This window comes from Gopherus evgoodei, chromosome 8 (genome assembly GCF_007399415.2).
Source record: "Gopherus evgoodei ecotype Sinaloan lineage chromosome 8, rGopEvg1_v1.p, whole genome shotgun sequence".
NCBI classification, from domain to species: domain Eukaryota; kingdom Metazoa; phylum Chordata; order Testudines; family Testudinidae; genus Gopherus; species Gopherus evgoodei.
The window spans coordinates 73,203,465-73,222,237 of record NC_044329.1 but is presented as its reverse complement, the minus strand read 5'-3'; the positions used below and the strand labels follow the sequence as shown (position 1 = coordinate 73,222,237).

General features: G+C 39.2%; 1 protein-coding gene across 2 annotated transcripts in view; it reads right to left on the bottom strand.

Annotated features, from left to right (window-relative positions):
- COL11A1 (collagen type XI alpha 1 chain) overlaps positions 1-18,773 on the bottom strand; it is a 234,636-nt gene that overhangs the window by 152,110 nt on the left and 63,753 nt on the right. The window contains exons 6-12 of one of the 2 annotated variants that reach the window (XM_030573460.1): positions 11,564-11,680; positions 10,838-10,948; positions 8,004-8,258; positions 4,690-4,752; positions 2,880-2,921; positions 2,396-2,458; positions 954-1,028 (exon numbers count right to left, since the gene is read on the bottom strand). In XM_030573460.1, coding sequence (XP_030429320.1) covers positions 954-1,028; positions 2,396-2,458; positions 2,880-2,921; positions 4,690-4,752; positions 8,004-8,258; positions 10,838-10,948; positions 11,564-11,680 — 726 coding nt within the window. Of the gene's footprint in view, positions 1-953; positions 1,029-2,395; positions 2,459-2,879; positions 2,922-4,689; positions 4,753-8,003; positions 8,259-10,837; positions 10,949-11,143; positions 11,291-11,563; positions 11,681-18,773 lie in introns of both variants that reach the window. The other variant, XM_030573461.1, reaches the window with a different exon arrangement.

Below are 18,773 nucleotides of genomic sequence, written 5' to 3'. Positions count from 1 at the left end.
AAAAGTATGAAGTACCCTTCTCTGAAAGAGTGACTAGAGTTGGAATAATAACTTGTGAATAATATTCCTGGGGAATAATGGCATTTTTATCAAATAATTATTGGTGAATAAATGTTTCCATCATTCTACTAATAATATCTTAGCAGAACTACACTGCAGGTGCCAGCTCAAAACATAGCTCTTTATAATAACCTTTCACCGATTGTTCTCTAAATAGAAAATAAACTTTCCACAAGCTTTCTTTCCTCATTCTTACTAACCAGTGATGTAGTTCCCAGATCCAGCAGCACAGCAGCAACTACAACCAATAAACAGTTCTATCCATCACATCTTACCAACTGTACTTCACTGTATTTGCAGTCTGTTTATTAATTCCTGTGATGGTAGCTGCTGCACTTTATAGTGATTTACACTGATATATTGCCGTTCACACCAGCATACTATGCTACCTTTGGGCTTGTGCCTGCTCCTGAATCCTGTGGAATTTTGCTATGGTCTCCAGCGGAAGCAGGATTGGGTTGAATATGTGTGCATACCAAAGGCCAATCTTGAAAGGTGCTGATCATATTAAGTCAGTTGAGACTTGAAGGCAGGAAGCATATAGTGGGTTTGGCTTTCAGGTGTGCCACACCCAAATAATTTAAGACAGGTCGTGGAGAATAATACCATTGACAATTGAAAATTATAAAGGTAATTTAGAAGACATAGTTCAGTCACCCAGGTTTAAATTTGGCCAGGAAAACCAGAACTAACTCTTTTTCTCTTGTGAAAATTAGCAAGTGATCTTCAAGGATCACAAATGTTCAGAACCTCTGTTGTACATCTCTTTCCAAAGACAGAACCTGCTGTAGGACAGGAGATTTATTTTGTCTTTTTAATTCATTCCCCTTCTTTGGAAGCAAAAGCATAATTTAATATAAGTTTGACCACTCTGCAACCCTAACAGGACTTACTGGCAACATCAACATGGTACCTGGGGGACCAGGTAAACCATCAGCACCTGGCAGGCCAGGACGCCCTGATGGACCCTGTGAAATCAAAAGGAAATGGAGATTAATTAAACACATCTTGCTAATTACAGGGCCACATGTATTCATTCTTGTAGGTTGTGAATACATTTCATATGTGTTTAAAAAAAACTATACTAAGTGGCATAAGCTAAATTTCTGAATGAGTCACTTTGTAATGCTAAAGAAGTAGGCTTTGATGCAGCACCAGCATCTGCTAGTACAAATCTCTATATTCATATGGAATTCTAGTGAAATTATTAGGACTTTACAAGGGTAGACCCCAGTGCAGAAACATGACCTTGATGTGTCTATTGTGAGAGCTGTTTCATGTAGAATTTTACAGATCACTTACAACTTTACAAGCAAAAGGAATATCACCCCAAGTGATTTCATTATAATAACATTAAGTTTCTGTGTTACTTTATCAGTTTAATTCCATAAAGATATATGGAATTATTAAATCTATAAGAATAAAGGTTGAAGAAAAAATGCTTATGTCAGTCCGTTTTCTACATGTAGGTTGTGTGGTATGATTTAGAATTCTAACAAAAATGTCAAATTATACAGTGAACAGTTGCTGTATTTTCAGTGCCTCCCAGAAACAAATATTTCATGAGCATACTAGACTTTTCAGTAAACTGTCACTGGTAAAGCTGAGTGACATTTATTTCATGTCTATTGCAATAGAAAATTTTCCTGAACTGAACACATTTAGGCTGTTATAAAATTGTACAAAAGGCCTACAAAAACACTGAAGAATTAAGTAGAGGCTGCATTAAATATGTGACTTTAAAATGGGTTGTCTTAGACTATCATTTTAGGCATGACCACACCAGTTCTTTCAAGAACCATATCATATAATGCTAACTAATAAGCTCATTTGTCCTTGCACCATCGAAGATCACAATATGTCCAACATAGTTCACACAGACAGTATCCATTGTGTCCATCATTTCAGAGAGGATTTTGTTATTGTATATCATCTTTATTCATCTCTTCATTTGAGCGGTTTATTGTTCAATCATTTTGTTTAAATATCATTCAAATTTATATCAGAGATTTGCAACTGGATTTTTATGATTATTTAATTACATTTTAAAATCATTCACACCAAAATAAAACAGTGATATTGGGGTTAGATAGATACTATAATCTTAGAAATGCATCACAGGGACATTGCTTCTTTCTCCTGTGTTTTCACTATGTATTGCTACTGAAAAAGAAATATTGGTCAGATCCTCAGCTGGTGTAAACTGGTGCAGCTCCATGAACTACACTTTAGCTACCTCAATATACACTAGCTAAGCATCTGTTCCATTTAAATCTTACAATGATTAGAGCAAGATATACCATTAATAAACTAAATAATCCATATTTTGACTTACCCTCTCACCAGGGTCACCCGGAGGACCAGTGGGACCCTGTAAACCTGGGGGACCTGTAAGACCCTACGAAAAAACAGACCATAATGCTGAATGACTGATTGTATCAGTGTGTTCAACTATTGTCTATGAAAAATTATGTTTATGTTTAAGACCCATACATGATTATCTCCAAATAATAAGGCAGAATTTTTCTATATTAATGTATAGACAGTTTTTTCAAAATTCTGGGCACCCACAATTGGGCCAGATTTTCAAAAAAGTTCTCTGCACTCTAGTGTGCTCCCACTGAAAACACTTGAGCTGAGATCTTCTGTAAATCTTGCCCTGTTCTACTGTGTTGAGTACATTCTACAAATGAGAAATGTCTCTATTTTTAAATATGTCAAGTCATAAGTACCAAAGCACAATGGACACACTGAATGCACTAAAATGAAACTATAATTAAACTATGAAAGCCAAAGAAAATGAGAAAATATCCACTTACTGGAGGTCCTGCTGGTCCTGCTGGTCCTTCAACAAGCATCCCCTATAGAAAAAATGACACCAGATTCTTTATCTTTTAGAGAAGTGTAAAAAGCAAAGAATAAATTACAATTGCAATAAAATTAGCAAGGAGTCTTATGACATTATAATCCTTATGTTTTCACTTCCATATCCATCTGTTTGTTCTCATCAAAGCACAACAAATCTTCTCTCCATAACTACTAAGGTTAACATTTTCTTTCAGCGAATATAATTTGTACTTTTCAGTGCAGCCATTGTAGCATATAAAATAATTGCACAGAAATTTCCTAAATTACCCTGAGCAATGTCTCGCTTTCTGTGCTACAAATTTTCAAGAAAAAAACATTAGCAGAATAGGCACAATGATAACTCATATATGCTGATTTAACATTATCCTGGTTTTGTTCCATTTTATGCAAGTACGGTTTTGCTGATGGCTTCCGAAGTCATCTAGTATAATTAGGAAGGAGCTGTACTCTACCTTATAGTTCTCCAACTTTAAAAGTGGGGAAGACTTACAGGTCTTGAAGATCTTGAATTACTTGTTTCATGGAGTTATGTGCATGTCTACATACACACACACTTATGATATCATCCAGAACCTTCTCCTGAAACTTTTGGTATCAAAGAGCTGCTCTGAGGATTTTGCTCCAAGAGGAAATTCAAAATGGAATATTGGTGAAGCCTCTATTCCTACAGTAGAAGCTTTAAAAATATTGGATTGGCTTCAGAAACTTCCTTTTTACACATTGATGTGTGAGTTTTTTTAGCATGGTACGCTGTATGCAGCCTGACTCACAACTGATTTTTTAAAAAATACTGCTAGAGAATTTAAGTATGGCGGTGGGGAATAACAGTAGTTTATAAGAACCAGATATTTTCTGGGATAATGAAGTCTGAGCTTTTCCATATCTCACTGTCATTGCATTTCATTCCTGACTTGCCACTCATTCTCTATTACCGTCTTTTACCTTTTGTGACCAGTGACTTCTAGAAACACTAAGCTCTGTGATAATTGTAGTTTGTATCACAAAACTAAGACCTAATTAAAAATTACCACTCTTATTTCCACTCCAGTCAAATACATGTTTGGAGAGCCATTCAGACTTCCAGAGGATTAAATGACAGTAGCATTCAGCTTCTGCTAGCCACTCTATAAACTTAAGACAAGATATTTCAGTATTTTTTTTAAAAGCAGGTTTATAATAGTCATCCGAACTACAATGCTACAACATAACTGTGCTTAGTGTAGAAGCTGCTTCACTGCCTCCATTGCTATTCACAGATGAAAGGCATTCTTTAGGCTGCTTCCTTACCATTGCTAATGTTCACAAATTTGAATGTAGGATAAATAAGCAGAGCATCAGTATGTTGCTTCATGATGGTGCTACATGAACCTGTGCTACTGTTTTTATGTATTCATGTTACAACATCAAAAGCAAGTTTTTCAGTAAACAATTATAGGGATTTTGTTGGCTGTTCTCATGATGTGTGGGACATTAAGATGAAGACTAACAGGACCAATTCTTCTGAGGCTATTTATTTCTTGTCCACAAAAAGGTTTGGTCTGTCTTAGGGACATCAGAGTTGGCCCAGTATATGGCAGAAGAAGGTGTGTCTGTGGGGCTCTTCTTTATCATTTGTGTTGCTAGTCCACAGAATAATACTGGAGGAGATCACATATAATATCCTGACTTCCTAGCCATAGGTGACATGGTTTGTCACTGAAATAATTATCTATGAAAATCCCACGGCACTTTATAAAAGAAAATCTCCACCCAGGTACTTACAGGTTCGACCACAGCTGGTTCTCCCTTCTGTCCTTTTTCTCCATAAGCACCATGCCCAGTCACCTGCCAAATGAAAAAAAATGAAAATATACATTAGGCCTAAGAACCCTGTGCGTACTGAGAAGCACAGACACTCTGTTATTTAACACTAAAGCTGGAGTGGATTTGTGCCATGAAAAATGTATCACTAACACAAATCCTATCAAACAAAAGTGTTAAATACTAAAAAAACACGTTAATCAGTGGAATAACATTAATTATCTAACTAATCCTATAACATCTATAGCAGTAAAATTCTCAATGACTTTTTCAGTGGGACTTTGCGTGAGGACTGCAGGATTAGATCCTAAAACTGTGTGTGTGTGTGGTGAAGGAGGATATTATTTTTAATAAGCTTATTTTTGGCATATCACACTACAGATGATGTGATCATACAGAGAATGGGAGCTTCAGAAGGTCTTGTAGAGTGGTTGTACACTACATCAAATGACTTTGGGCAGTGGTTCTCAAACTTTTGTACTGGTGACCCCTTTCACACAGCAAGCCTCTGAGTACGCCCCCCCCCATATAAATTAAAAACACTTTTAAATATATTTAACACCATTATAAATGCTGGAGGTAAAGTGGGATTTGGGGTGGAGGTTGACAGCTTGTGACCCTCAATATAATAACCTTGTGACCCCCTGAGGAGTCACAACCTCCAGTTTGAGAAACCCTGACTTTGGGAATGGTTGACCCACTGTGCCAGGAGGAGGTGGGAAAATGTTCATGCTCCAAGGTTTGCAGCTGCAGAGGTGCTAGGGGTGTGTGTGAAGGCAAGGGACTTTTGTAAAATAGCCTCTTGTCCCTCTAAGCATCCCCACCTGCATCCTTACTGCTCTCTTTGCATCATACTGAAGCAGTGGAAGAAGCAGGAGTGAATCTAGCCCTAGGGCTTCAGTTACTGTCTTGTGGCTCTGTGAGTAGTGGAACTAAGAGACGGAGGGAAGGGATGAGAAAAGATGAGTTACTTATTCTCCCACCTCCCCTGATTGTCATGGAGATAATTTCATTCCACTGGGCCCCACTTTGTCACAGGCCAGCAGCTGCATTTTGTACTGGGGTCACCACTCCTTGGGCCATACAGCCAGGCTAGATTTCGCAGGGCTCTCTTGTTACTCAGCCAAGAAGGAACCTGCCTTTCCTGCACTGGGATGTCATTTCCCATGCCCCTAATTTCATTTCTTGTTGTCCAAATGCCATATATAGTATCAAGTCTAGCAAGAGTCTGGATATTTACCTTGAATTTTACTCAAGTTCTGGACCAATATGTTTTTAAATAAGATATGGCACAACAGAGCAACAAAATCTAGCAAAAACTATGATAGTAAAAATTAGGGGTTTGAAGTTTCAGAGATGAATCACTCAATACTGTGTGACATTGAAAATGAAGTGCTATGTTTATCTATATGTTTTTCTTTTTACCACTCTTTCCTCTTGCAGTAGGGCAGGGAAGCAAACATATACAGCTGTTTGGCCACACATTAGTAACACCAGTTAGACAGGAGACTTCACATTCTTTATCCATGACCCAAAGCCACTTATCTTGCCCAGCAACCAAGAAGAGAAGCTCTTACATGAATCCTACTCTCCATAAATCTACAGAATAATGTATCATTTACCATATAGTATGAGTGAAAATATATATTCTCAGGGTATGTCTTCATTAACATTAAAGGGATTCATATGTAGGTATCATTAATGCTTATGGAGGTTAAGAGCAAAAATAATTTGTAACAGCAGACTATACCTCAATTTTGAGACTACAGAAGGGAGAGGTTTTTTCTCATTCATTTTTACACTGCTCGTTAAGATGTTACTAGTTAGTGGTATTACTCATGATTTGGGTGGGGGTGCTTAGCCTAAAATCTGCTAGGTGAGACTGGGAGTTTTCTAATGAGACTCAAGCCTGCCATTATTTGATCCCTAATCCCTTTAGGATGCCTTGAAAAGGGGGCAGGGCTAATTCAAAGAGAACTAGAGTTTAAAAAGCCAGGACCTAAGCAACCAGAGGTGATAACATACAGGGGCAGCAAACAGAGGAGTTTTGTGAGGGAGATCTGCCTCAGTGCGTCACCATCTGTGTCAGGAAGATGATAAATCCAAACTAATATCATAGAGACATTGAGCATTTGCCTGCTAAACCCAGAGTTGTAAATTCAATCCTCGAGGGGGCCATTTAGGGAACTGGGGTAAAAATCTGTCTGGGGACTGGTCCTGCTTTGAGCAGGGGGGTGGACTAGATGACCTCCTGAGGTCCCTTCCAATCCTGATATTCTATGATTCCATGAGAGGAGCAAAGAAGCAGTCAATGGGATATAAAAGCCTGGACCTGAAGGTTAGTGGGGGGAACCAATTTCATGGCAAGCCCCCATCATTTCCTAGGTAAGCCCCTGTTTCAGTTTATGTGCAGAATACCAGGACAGGTACAGAGCAAACACTGTACTCAGAATGCTCTCCTTCTACACCATGCAGAGGCTACCCAATCAGAAATCCAAATGGGAGTATTAGTTCCCTTTGCAGTTTGTACCCTCCTGGGAGAAATGGGCAGTTTGCTATATTGAAGGGAATGGTAAAGCCAATAGATACTGACCAAATGATTCTGTCTGGGGGAGAAGAGACCCTGTACAGCAGCAAAGAAGAGAAGGTCAACCCTGAGTATGATTCACAGGATCATCCTGCTTTCCTATTGGAACCTCATAAAGCATGGAGTTGGCAAGCCATGAACCCAACACTATCTGCAAGGCTATGGCCCTATCACTTTTGAGGGAAATATCAGTTAGCAACACTGCAGGGTTCTCCCACATGGGGTTCTGGCCTTCGCTTTCCCACTCTCATGGATTTTTTCATTGATGTGGCACAGACACTCATACACATTTAAACAAATATTTAGCATAATAAAGTATATTAGCTCAAAAACACTTATTTCATCATATAAAACTAATGGAAGTGATTATAATTCATGCACTCATACCCATAAGTACTACTTCCATTGTTTTCCAGCTTTATCACAACAAATAATAATTTCATTTGTTTCATGTTTTCCTTAGACATTCCAGAAGAGAAAACAAAAGGAGGTTCAGTAATGTAAATGAAAATAAAAGTTTAATCCAAAGCCCACTGAAGGTAATGGGGGTCTTCACATTACCTTCAATGGGCTTTGAATCAGGCTCTATATTCTCCAATAACTGACAAGAAAATCTAGACAATTACAAAAAAAAATTGCTAACTTCAATCAATCAAATACTACCACATTTTGCCTGTAACCAACTTACGCTTGTTTCTGTGATATCAGTCTCTGCTGGAACACCAGGACCAAACTCTTCATTTGTGGGATTGGTTGGTTTTTCTTCATATTCTTTATATTCATAAAAATCATATTCGCCTAATTCTCCATCTACCAGAAGATCAGATTCACTGAAGTCTACTCCTCTGCTTCCATATTCAGTATCCTCATTTTTTTTATGTTCTGAATCATAATCCTCTCCAGTTAGGTATTCTTCAGCAAATACTTCTTCAACAGGATTATGCTATTCATATATGTAGCAAAGTTTCAGAGAATAGGAGGAATATGTGGGTTACTGTTAGTAAAGCAATGTATGCATTTGGAGACTGACAGTGATGACTTGTGTAAAAGAAGACAGAACAGTAGAAAAACGCATGTTGTCTTTTAATTAGATTCTGAAGAACTGGAAAACCAGCCTTCCAAATTAATTAAAAGATCATTCTATGCACATGAGTATGTACAAAGTAGTAATTCATTCATACACTTTATTGGCATTTTTTCCCAAAACATTGAATCTATTACTGCATATGCAATACACTATGTGCATTTGCTCGCTCAGTGTTACTTCTATGTAAAATACATCTAAGTTTCCTTGCTTGATTTCACATGTTTAATATCAAACATTCATGAATCATGTGGAGTACAATTAAACACATGCATCCCAATAAGCTGTGAACTAATTTAGGGTTATTTAAACAATATCATCTAATTTGTAATGTGCAGAAAGTGCAAGCATTTCTTTAGTTATGTACAGCATTCTTGACTATCTTGTGTCAATAAAAAACAGTGCCAAGCTAAATGTTTCAACTTTTTTCCCCCTTCTGATGTTTTTGCAGCATATCGATCACTCACACAAGTCTTGGTTTACATTTACCATAGCAGTTTATATATATTTTTTGGTTCAGTCTAGATTCCAGCTGCAAAACTCATAGAAGATGAAGTTGAACATTTCTGAAAGCTTCCTTCCTCAATTATGAAAACAGTGTAAAACCAAGCAATCAACTTATAAGCACCAAAGCTTTTTAGACAGCATCTTATCTCAGATGTACAAAGCAAATTGGAAAAAGACTATGGATTTTTAATAAGATTCTTGGAAGGAAAGTTTTGAAAGGATCTGGGCCAAAATATTGCACATATCAGCCATATGTCCTGGAATATTACACAGAGGTGAATTGATTTGTCCTCAAACAGTGCATCAGAAATCATTAACAATATATTGGTCTGATCCTGGTGGCATGGAAATAGATGGCAATTAAAACAGAAGGCCAGATTCTGATTTCATATCAATTTAACACCAGTGTAATTCCACTAACTACAATATAGTTATTTCTGATTTACATCAGTGTAGATCATTTTTGGAAATCAAATACTTGTTTGCTTATGTGTGAAGACCTGAGTTCAGAGTTCTGGATCAAATTTTGCTTTTATGTAAAATACCTGCAAGCAGCTCCCACTGAAGAAAAATGTTGGCACTTTGAGTGGTTCTTGCTACAATAATGACATTGAAATATTGGCTAAATCATTGTAAATAATGCGCAGAGTTTATCTACGGCTCCCTCCAATGTCTGATGTTGTTGATTTCATCAACTGTTCCAAAATAATCATGAAACCCTGGAATTCAGGTTTTGAAAGTAGAAAGTCTTGCTGTTCCCATTTCATTTCTAAGATGAACCAGATGGAAGTAATGAAATCAATTTGCCTCTTTTTGTGTTCTTCATCAAGTTATTAAAATTTGTTGAACTGTTGGGTGGCTATTTTCCAGTTCCAAACCTGGAAAGAAGATGCTGAGCAATTTCAGCATTTCTTTTCATGTTCATATTGAATGAGCCATGATTGTAGCTTTAGGAAAAGAGTTATGTAGTTTTGTACATCTTTTCAAGCACTACATGTTCATTCTGAAAGGATTACGTAAAAGAAAACCTTTAAAAAATTTCTTGACCATAATTAGCCAGCACATTACTTAATGTTATTTTAAAATAATGAAATAACATTCAGGCTTTTGGCTATGGCTGTCTAAAAGCATTCATTTTAGCAGGTTTGTAATCATCATTTGATTTTTTTCATTCACATAGCTCAAATATATAATTATTGACAAAAAACGAGCAAGTAATGTTCTGAAGGAATATAACCTTCACAGCATGCAAAAAAATTGTTTGTTCTTCATTGTTTCTTGTTAAAGGAGATGATGGCTTTTAACTTATTTCAACATGTTGCTATTTGCATGAAGGAAAATATTTACTTTCAAAAATTTCAATTGGCTGAATATCAAAATAAGCGGTTTTAAGCAACAGCAAACCAGTGGTTAGTTTCCCTCTTTGCTTTGGTTCAGTATTAAAATTATAAAAGAGAACTTTAGAGGTCCAGCACATATTTTTCATATAGGAATTGATCCACCACAGCAGAGGTGCAGAATTTTGAGCATATAAGTGTAAGATAAACAGTGAAGAGCGGGATGGAGAGGATGGGAACCTGTTCCTGCTGTAAAGAGAGTAATGCTTTGCTACTCCTGCTGGGTAACAGGCATAAGGCCCAAAAGGGCATGTAGCTAAGTGCCTCATTTGTTGTCTGAGGATTTTACAGCATTTACTTGAGCAAACTAGAGCCAATTGGAGTTTTGCCCAAGAAAATACTATAAGTTCTGAGCCTAGTTGTGCGTTATTTAAGTCCCATCAATGAAAGTTACCCAGAGGCACACAGGGAGAAGAGAAGTTTTCTCTTTCTTGTTCTTCCTTTTGTAAAAACAGAGAGTGATTGTGATGTGTTAGCTATTAAAACTTGATTTGTAGAGTAACTTTGCCTGTACTTTTCCACAGTCCTCATTACCTCATTAGCTTCAGTTGTGTGCCTGGGAGCCTCAGTCTGGGAACCCTCTGAAATCCCATAGTCAGTTTCAGTCACGCTATACTCTTCTTGAAATTCATCAACAATATTGGCCTATGTTAAAAAGAAAATGCATTATTAAAAATGTAGAAAAAGACAACTATTCAGCAGGAATCACTATTTAATCAGGTTATGGTATTAGCCGCAGATGTATTCATCTAGTGGGGTTAGGGCTATTTATGTCTCATGATCAGAGATCTTCCAGTCTTGGCCTGGAAAAGATCTTGATTATTTCTTTGCTACCTTTACCCCTAGTTTGCCTTTTGCTGCTGCCTGGTAACTTTTCTTCTTCTTGGATGCAAAATTTTCAGATTTTTTTGTTGTGGCCTTTGTGGGTTTGTTCTTTGAGTTGGTGGCCACTGTCCTCTTCTTCTTTTTGGCTTTGGCTTTCTTTTTCTGAAAAATGTGGTGAAAGATGGAATGGAAAAACATAAATAAAATGAAAAAGAAATGCAGAAAGTATGAATGAAGGAAAAGGAAGCAAAGGAGAAATGAATGCTGTAAGTCTTGATGGCTTCCATTGCTAGGTGAAAACAAATGTTATGGATACACAAGAAAGGAATGAGTGTAAGGAATATGATAAGTTTGATAAACAGATGACACAAAATGACAAACCACATGACAGAGGACAGCAGGACATCACACAACAAATGGACCAGATTTTGTTACCTCTGTTTGTGTTATTGTCTCCTCGAATTGTGGGGGTCCCTCTGTTACCATGTCAGACTCTTTATAATCTGCTTCCCCATACTCATAGTCATATTCGATTAAATCTTCAGTTGCGTACTACGTTATAAATGGAAAAATGTCAGGCATTTCTATGTTAGTGGCAGCAAACTATATTAGCAGTATTGGAAAGCATCTTAACCTTTACTTGGGAGTAAAGTTTAAGGTGATTAAGGCAGCATAAACAATTCAACGTAGTTATTCATTGAAAAAGCACTCATTAGCAAGATTTCTTATTTTCTTTTTTATAATACAATTCAAAAGTAATGAAAAAGCAAGTACTGGTGACAGGAAAATGAGCTTCTTTATTGGGCTGCACAGAATAGTCAGCTATAATTTGGATTATGGGGAGTTCCCCACTGTCATTTAATGAAACCATATATTTGTATCTCTCTCCACATCCCTCTACCTGGAATCCTCTCCCTACAAGTCCTCTGCAAAGAAGCAGCATATTTCCACAACCTATGATTTCTAGAAATGGTTTTCCATTTCCACTAGTGAATTGTCACATCCTAAAGAATAACATCTGGAAAGGCTGGACTTCCTGAAAAAGGTAACCAGAACAGCCATGACAGTGTCATACCATAAGTAGCCTGAATAGGAAAACAGCTAGCTTCCTACTCAGGTCAGTGGCCTCTACCCCTCAAAACTGCCCAATGCCTGCATGGATTTGCAATGTGGGGGGGGAAGGTACAAGTACACCTCCTCGAACCCCGCACATCTGGCAGTTATAGCTGCAGTCCATGCACTTCTCTGAGACTGAATTCTGCGACTGGATAGTGCCACTAGCGCACTAGCTATATCAAATATGACAGTGGAGTGGAAGATGAGCTGGTAAATAACATAAATTTCGCACCTTTAAAGGGAGTGGCAATAGATATGCTCCTCTTGTATGCTGAGGAGCTCCTGGAGGCAGCGCAGCTCCACAGTGCTCTCGATGTCAGCCAGTGCCTTAAAGTCACAATTAAATTCAAAGACATGGAATCTTAACTAGTGTAAATTGTTGTAGCTCCATTGATTTAAATGAATCTACAACATTTTACACCAGCTGAGAACTTGTCCCAAAGATTTTAAAAGAGCAATTAGGTTTAGAATTAGCTCTTGTAGTGGCTTGACCATGAACTTAGGATCCAGGAATTTCTGGCTCTACCACTAAGGGTATGGCTACACTTACAGTTTTGCAGCGCTGGTAGTTACAGCTGACCAGCGCTGCAGTGTGGCCACACTGACAGCTACCAGCGCTGCAGTGTGGCCACATTTGCAGCATTTGCAGCGCTGTTGGGAGTGGTGCATTGTGGGCAGCTATCCCAGCATTCAAGTGGCTGCAACGTGCTTTTCAAAAGAAGGGGGTGGGGCGGAATGTGACAGGGAGCGTGGAGGAGACAGACAGAATGGATTTTTGGAGTTGATACTGTTCTCAGCTCCCTGCCTTGCAAGTTCTAAGGACTGGAAGACACACAGTGCCTAGCTTCAATCATTTTAAAAGTTCTGACCCCCTTCCCCCACTCCTCTCTCATTCACTAAATGCAAATTATGCATTCCTAAATACCCATCAGACCAGATAAGCAACTGCTCAACACGGACTTCCCCCTCCCCCTCTGCCGTGTGAGAGTGCTGTTTCTCTCTTCAAGCAAACAGCTGTGAACATTCCAAAGTAATTCCCCTGCCTGCCTCCGCTCGCTCAGCAAACAGGAGCTGTGTTTATTTTTAAATAAGCAGTTTGGCTGAACTCCGAGCTCTCCCTTTCTTCTGGTTTGTTGTGGACAGGAATTCTGGGATATCTCCTTATACCCCGGAGGTCAATAAAAGCGCTGATGGGGTCCACACTTGCTGACCAGCGCTGGATCACCAGCGCTGCAATCGCTACACCCGAGGCTCGACCGGGTGTACAGCCAGCGCTGCAACCAGGGAGTTGCAGCGCCGGCCGTGCTTTGCAAGTGTGGCCACATCCTAAGTTGCAGCGCTGTAACCTCCTCACCAGCGCTGCAACTCTCTAGTGTAGCCAAGCCCTAACTTACTGGGCCAGAACATCAGATATAATAGAGAGCCACTCAGCACAGCTAAGGAAAGAAGGCAGTTTCATTAAAGTATCTTTGCATTCCTCTGTGCCTCGGATGGGTTTGCCTCATGCAGTAAATAAGAGCAGCCTCCAGGTTGCTAAAAACTCTGTGAGGTTGTAATGCCCACTTAGGAGCTATTATACTGAATAGGGGTTACCAAAGTACAACATGCTCCAGCCACACGTCTGCTCCTCTCAATATAATCCTTATTTTAGAGAGTCAGGAGTGGGTGACAGAGCTCGAGAACCCACAGTTGTCCAGTCAGGGCCACTTTCTGGTCTCTTTGCTCCACAAGAACAGTACAAAGGGGATGGAGCTGTAGCTAGGATCTGCCTGTGTGACCTTAGTCATGTCATTTAGGGGAAAACCTTCCAAGGATCCCAATGAGAATTTGGCACCTCCCTGCCCTTTGTGCCTTTAAAATCTCTTTTCTATTCTTCGTGTGTCACAGTGTCCCCATCTGTAAAATAAGGAGAATATTCACCAATCTCAGTGGATTGCTGAGATTAATTAATTATATTTATAAAGGGCTTTTAAGATTTATAAAAGTATTAAATGCCATTGTCATTAAGGAATGTATTGAGACTTTGGGAGAAATTGTTGGCAGGACTAAAACTACAGTCTCTGTGTTCCACAATAAGTTACATTATTTGGCCCAAGCAGGGGCGGCTCCAGGCACCAGAGCACCAAGCGCGTGCCTGAGGCGGCAAACCACAGGGGGTGCCCTGCCGGTCACTGCTAGGGTGCCAGGCAGGCTGCCTTTGGCGACTTGCCTGCGGAGGTTCCACTGGTCCCGCAGCTTTGATGGACCTCCTGCAGGCGTGCCTGCGGAGGGTCCGCTTGTCCCGCGGCTTCAGCGGACCCTCCGTGCTTGGGGCGGCAAAATGTCTAGAGCCACCCCTGGGCCCAAGATCCTGGTTTACCATCTTATGCTGGCCAGACAACTTGGTATAATTATCTCTATTACTCCTGAAGACATTTTAATAAGAAGAAAATATAGACGATAATATGGAACCGATCTTAAAAGCTCCTGAGCCCCTACAATCCCCTTTGATTTGGCGTTTGCCATTTTATCCCTGTCACAATCCTAACTATTCACTCGTGTTTAAACAAAAGTGGTGATGTTCTACTACAATCACCAATTTTGTTACCAATATCTATAAATTTTAAAATCAAAACTAACACCACTTTGAAGTCTCTTGCTTTTTCATTAAATGAAATTATTGTATTGGTAGTTTGCATCTATAAAAAGAAAATACAGATTTTCCTTAATAATTAGGAAATTTCTTACTTAATGGAATATATGGCTGTTTCCATACAGGAAAAAACAAACACCTGTTATATATTTATATGATATGTTGATAAGTAGCAGTGGGAGAATATTTTTAATCTCACAAAACTATATTTCATATTTATGAATAGCACTTTTGAACATACAGCATTGATTTAGTTAGGCCATGAATGTGACTTAAAATTGTTATAATCTGGTGTAGAATGTCCTCTCTGTGGAACATTTTTGTCTTTTTAATCTGTCAATGAGACTTCCATTATCTCAGGTAAACCATGCTTTGATTGCCTCAAGCGAATGCTCCTAATGATATCACCTACATCTCTACCTCAATATAATGCTGTCCTCAGGAGCCAAAAAATCTTACCACATTATAGGTGAAACTGCGTTATATCGAACTTGCTTTGATCCACCAGAGTGAGCAGCCCCGCCCGTCCCCACCCCCAAAGCACTGCTTTACTGCGTTATATCTGAATTCATGTTATATCAGGTTGCATTATATCAAGGTAGAGGTGTATTTGCATAGGTTAGGCAATCAGAATTTGACTTTATTTATATAGTACAGAACAGGTACCGTTTTAGACTAATGCATGTAAAAGATGTATGCTTATTCTTCCCCAGTTGCCTTTGAGTTAGGGTCCAATCCTATTCTCAGCAAAATAAATGGAAAAACTTTAACTTTCAGAAGAGACTGCAGAAGTCTGCACATCCCAGAGGTCAACCATGATGGCACTACTTTTGTACAGACAAGGAAGTAATCAAAGGCAGTTGTTTGGGCTCCAATGGCTCTGGAAACACAGCTAGACACAATGTGTTCCTAATGAAGAACAAAACTGATAATCAGAAAGGAAATCGTATTTTCAAGTGTCTAGGAGGCAATTAACAACCACATACAGTAAAAAGAAATAGAAACTGCATCAAAAGAGCCCTTTAAAATATCCATGGAACATAAAGCCATAAAAATGGTTTAGTCATCTTCTGCCAGTGGGTCCTTGACAACTGTACTGGTATGGAAGAAAAAGGTTCTGTTTTCAAGGGAATATAAAACCACAAACTCAGTCACCTCGACAGGCCAGCCAGAGAGAATCAATCATATACATTGCTTCTGCAGCCAAACAAAATGGGTCAAATTCATCCTGATGTAATTTCCACTGAAGCCAATAGAGGTACACCAGGGATGAACTATGTATTCATCAAAAATCCAAGGGGACAGATAAACAAAGACGTTTAAGGAAAGTAATATTTCATTAATGGGAATTTGAAAGAAAAACAAATACTACTGGGATGGTGTTCATTTTAATAATTGTCCAAAGGAAATATATTAACTCTCTGAAATAAGTATCACAGTGAAATAGAGAAGTAAACAATAGCATTGCAATGAAATGGAAAGCAACAGCTCTCACTTCTGTATTCATTTTGCACTTTTAACAATTCAAATATAATTGTATTTTGCTTAGTATTATAATTAACATACACATGTCAATACGATTGCATTTCTAAAGGTAAAGCTATGCAGGCCTGTGCCAACTATGAGGTTAATAAAATTACAAGAGCGGTTTAGAGAACGTTCTTCATAGGCCACAAACTCAAAAGAAATGTTGACTGAGGAAAAAAAAAATCTGTGCCAAGTATGTTAGTATAAAAAAGGAACATGGTAAGTAAATTATAAATGGTGCCAGAGGCACAGTTTGAAAAGCCAGACATTTATGAATGAGAACTAGAAAATGCACACACAAAAGCATGGATATGTGAAGGGTTCTGTTGCATCATGCACAATCAACTGGAAAATATTTTACTTTTTCAGATTTATGTTTTATTCCTTTCCACTAATGAAAATGAAACCTTCCTTAAATATGCTCTACTCTCAAAACAACAGAGGCACATTTGGTCTGCCACTGCTATGCTGGCTCTCAAACCAGAAAGTACATAGGTAGATGAGAAATGTGGGGTGTAAGTTTTCCTCCTTGGTGGAGATTAACCTCAAGCCCATGGAGATGCTTGTCTATGGGCTTTTTGTGATATTACGGAGCCTCAGAAGGGCATTCTGGAGTGGAGGGAAACATGTTAGGAGATGTGGTTAACATGTGGCACACATTAAATTAGATTGTGTCTAGCCCTTACACAAAAAGGCTAGTGGGAGAATTCAATGACTCCACCCTTTGCACCTTGCACACAACTCCTTCCCCTGTACAACTCTGGGGGTGCACACCACACAACCAGTGGAGGGAAACATGCCTTCTCCACACTACACAAAGTCATCTACATCAAGAGTCATGGAGTGCACCATCTTAAAGAGGAGTGCCCCATCTTAAAGCGATGCTCCCTGAGGCACAATCCCTCCCTGTGCTCCCCCAGGAAAGTGTGTCTTTGCATCACCTCCTACTAAAGATGCACCTTAAACATACGATCTCCTCACAAAATGCCCTTTGCTCACCAATGGAAGTGACAACTCAGCAAGAGATGACTGGTGTCTGCTGAGAGTGGAGGGGGCACAATTTAAAAGTTTCCCCCAACAGCTTGAGTTATGCCCCCCCCCAGGCATGTCCCCGTCTTACCCTCAGTAGCCCCTCCCTGAAGCTTCCAGGTATTAGCTCCATGGGGAGAGACAGCAGCTCTCCCTGAAGCTCTCCCTAAAGCTCCCAGCTGTTTGCTGCTTCCTCTCCCCATGGCCATAGCTCCCAGCTACAGTGGCTATCTTGCAGGGAGAGAGCACCATGTGACCGAGTGGGGCCAGCAAACCCTGGCAAAAATCTGGGGGGCAGGTGACCCCCACATGTCACCTGTCCTAATTTTGGGTGCCTCATTTTCTGAGTGCTCAGTTTCTGATACCTGGGGCTTGATTTTTATTTCCAATTAACATCAACTGGAGGTGTGGGTATACTGCATGTCTGGAAGATATGGCACTATATGTCTCAATTTGGAACCCAGAAATCAAAGGATACTTAGTGACTACCCTCGAAAATGCAGGCCCAAGTCCCAAGAATTTCATATTGCATTATCAGTGAAAGTCTGGGCAAAGGGATGTCCCCTCCAACTCTTTCCAAATGTAGTCAGATTTGTACTTAAATGTGTTTTTGATGAGAGCAATTTTCAAAGGTTTCATCCGAAAATTGAGAATTCCCTTTTGTCACATCCTACAAGTTTCCCACTTGGTATTTATTGTTCTACCATTCTAGAAAATCAGAAGTTACCCATACATAGATAGATCAGATACAGACGTAGCCTTCAGGTAATCTAGGCCTAAGTTATTTAGGATTTATAAATTGTGACCTGTACCCTCAGTTTCACCTAGGAGGTTACTGACAGCCACCACAGAAAGTGAGCCAGAGATGTGATATGCTTTCGCTGGCACAGTTTAGTTAGATGGCAGGTAGCTGTCTTCTGGACCAATTGGAGCTTCTGAGTGACTTTTGCGGATAATCCCAGAGAATATCTATTGCAAAGATCTAGCTTAGAGGGAATAACGGTATGGATGACAAAAATGAAGACTGTACATGAAAAGAAGGACTATAATTTTCTTTGCCAGCTATTCCAAAAGAAAGATATTTCTGGCCAGTGATGGAATCCAAGGGTCTAGAAGTATTAATGAATATTGATGATCGTGATTGTGGGTCACTTTGACAATGGTCATGCAAATACCCTCAATTTGTGTAGTGGTCATAAATTTCCCCAGGTACAAAAAAACATCTGTCACAGCTGAGGAACTCACTTCCATGTTGTCCAGGTTGAGCTTTATCAAATGGCTTTCAACTCTGGTGCACACTGGGAAGGCCTGTCAAGGGCTATATATAGGTCTGATGAAAAA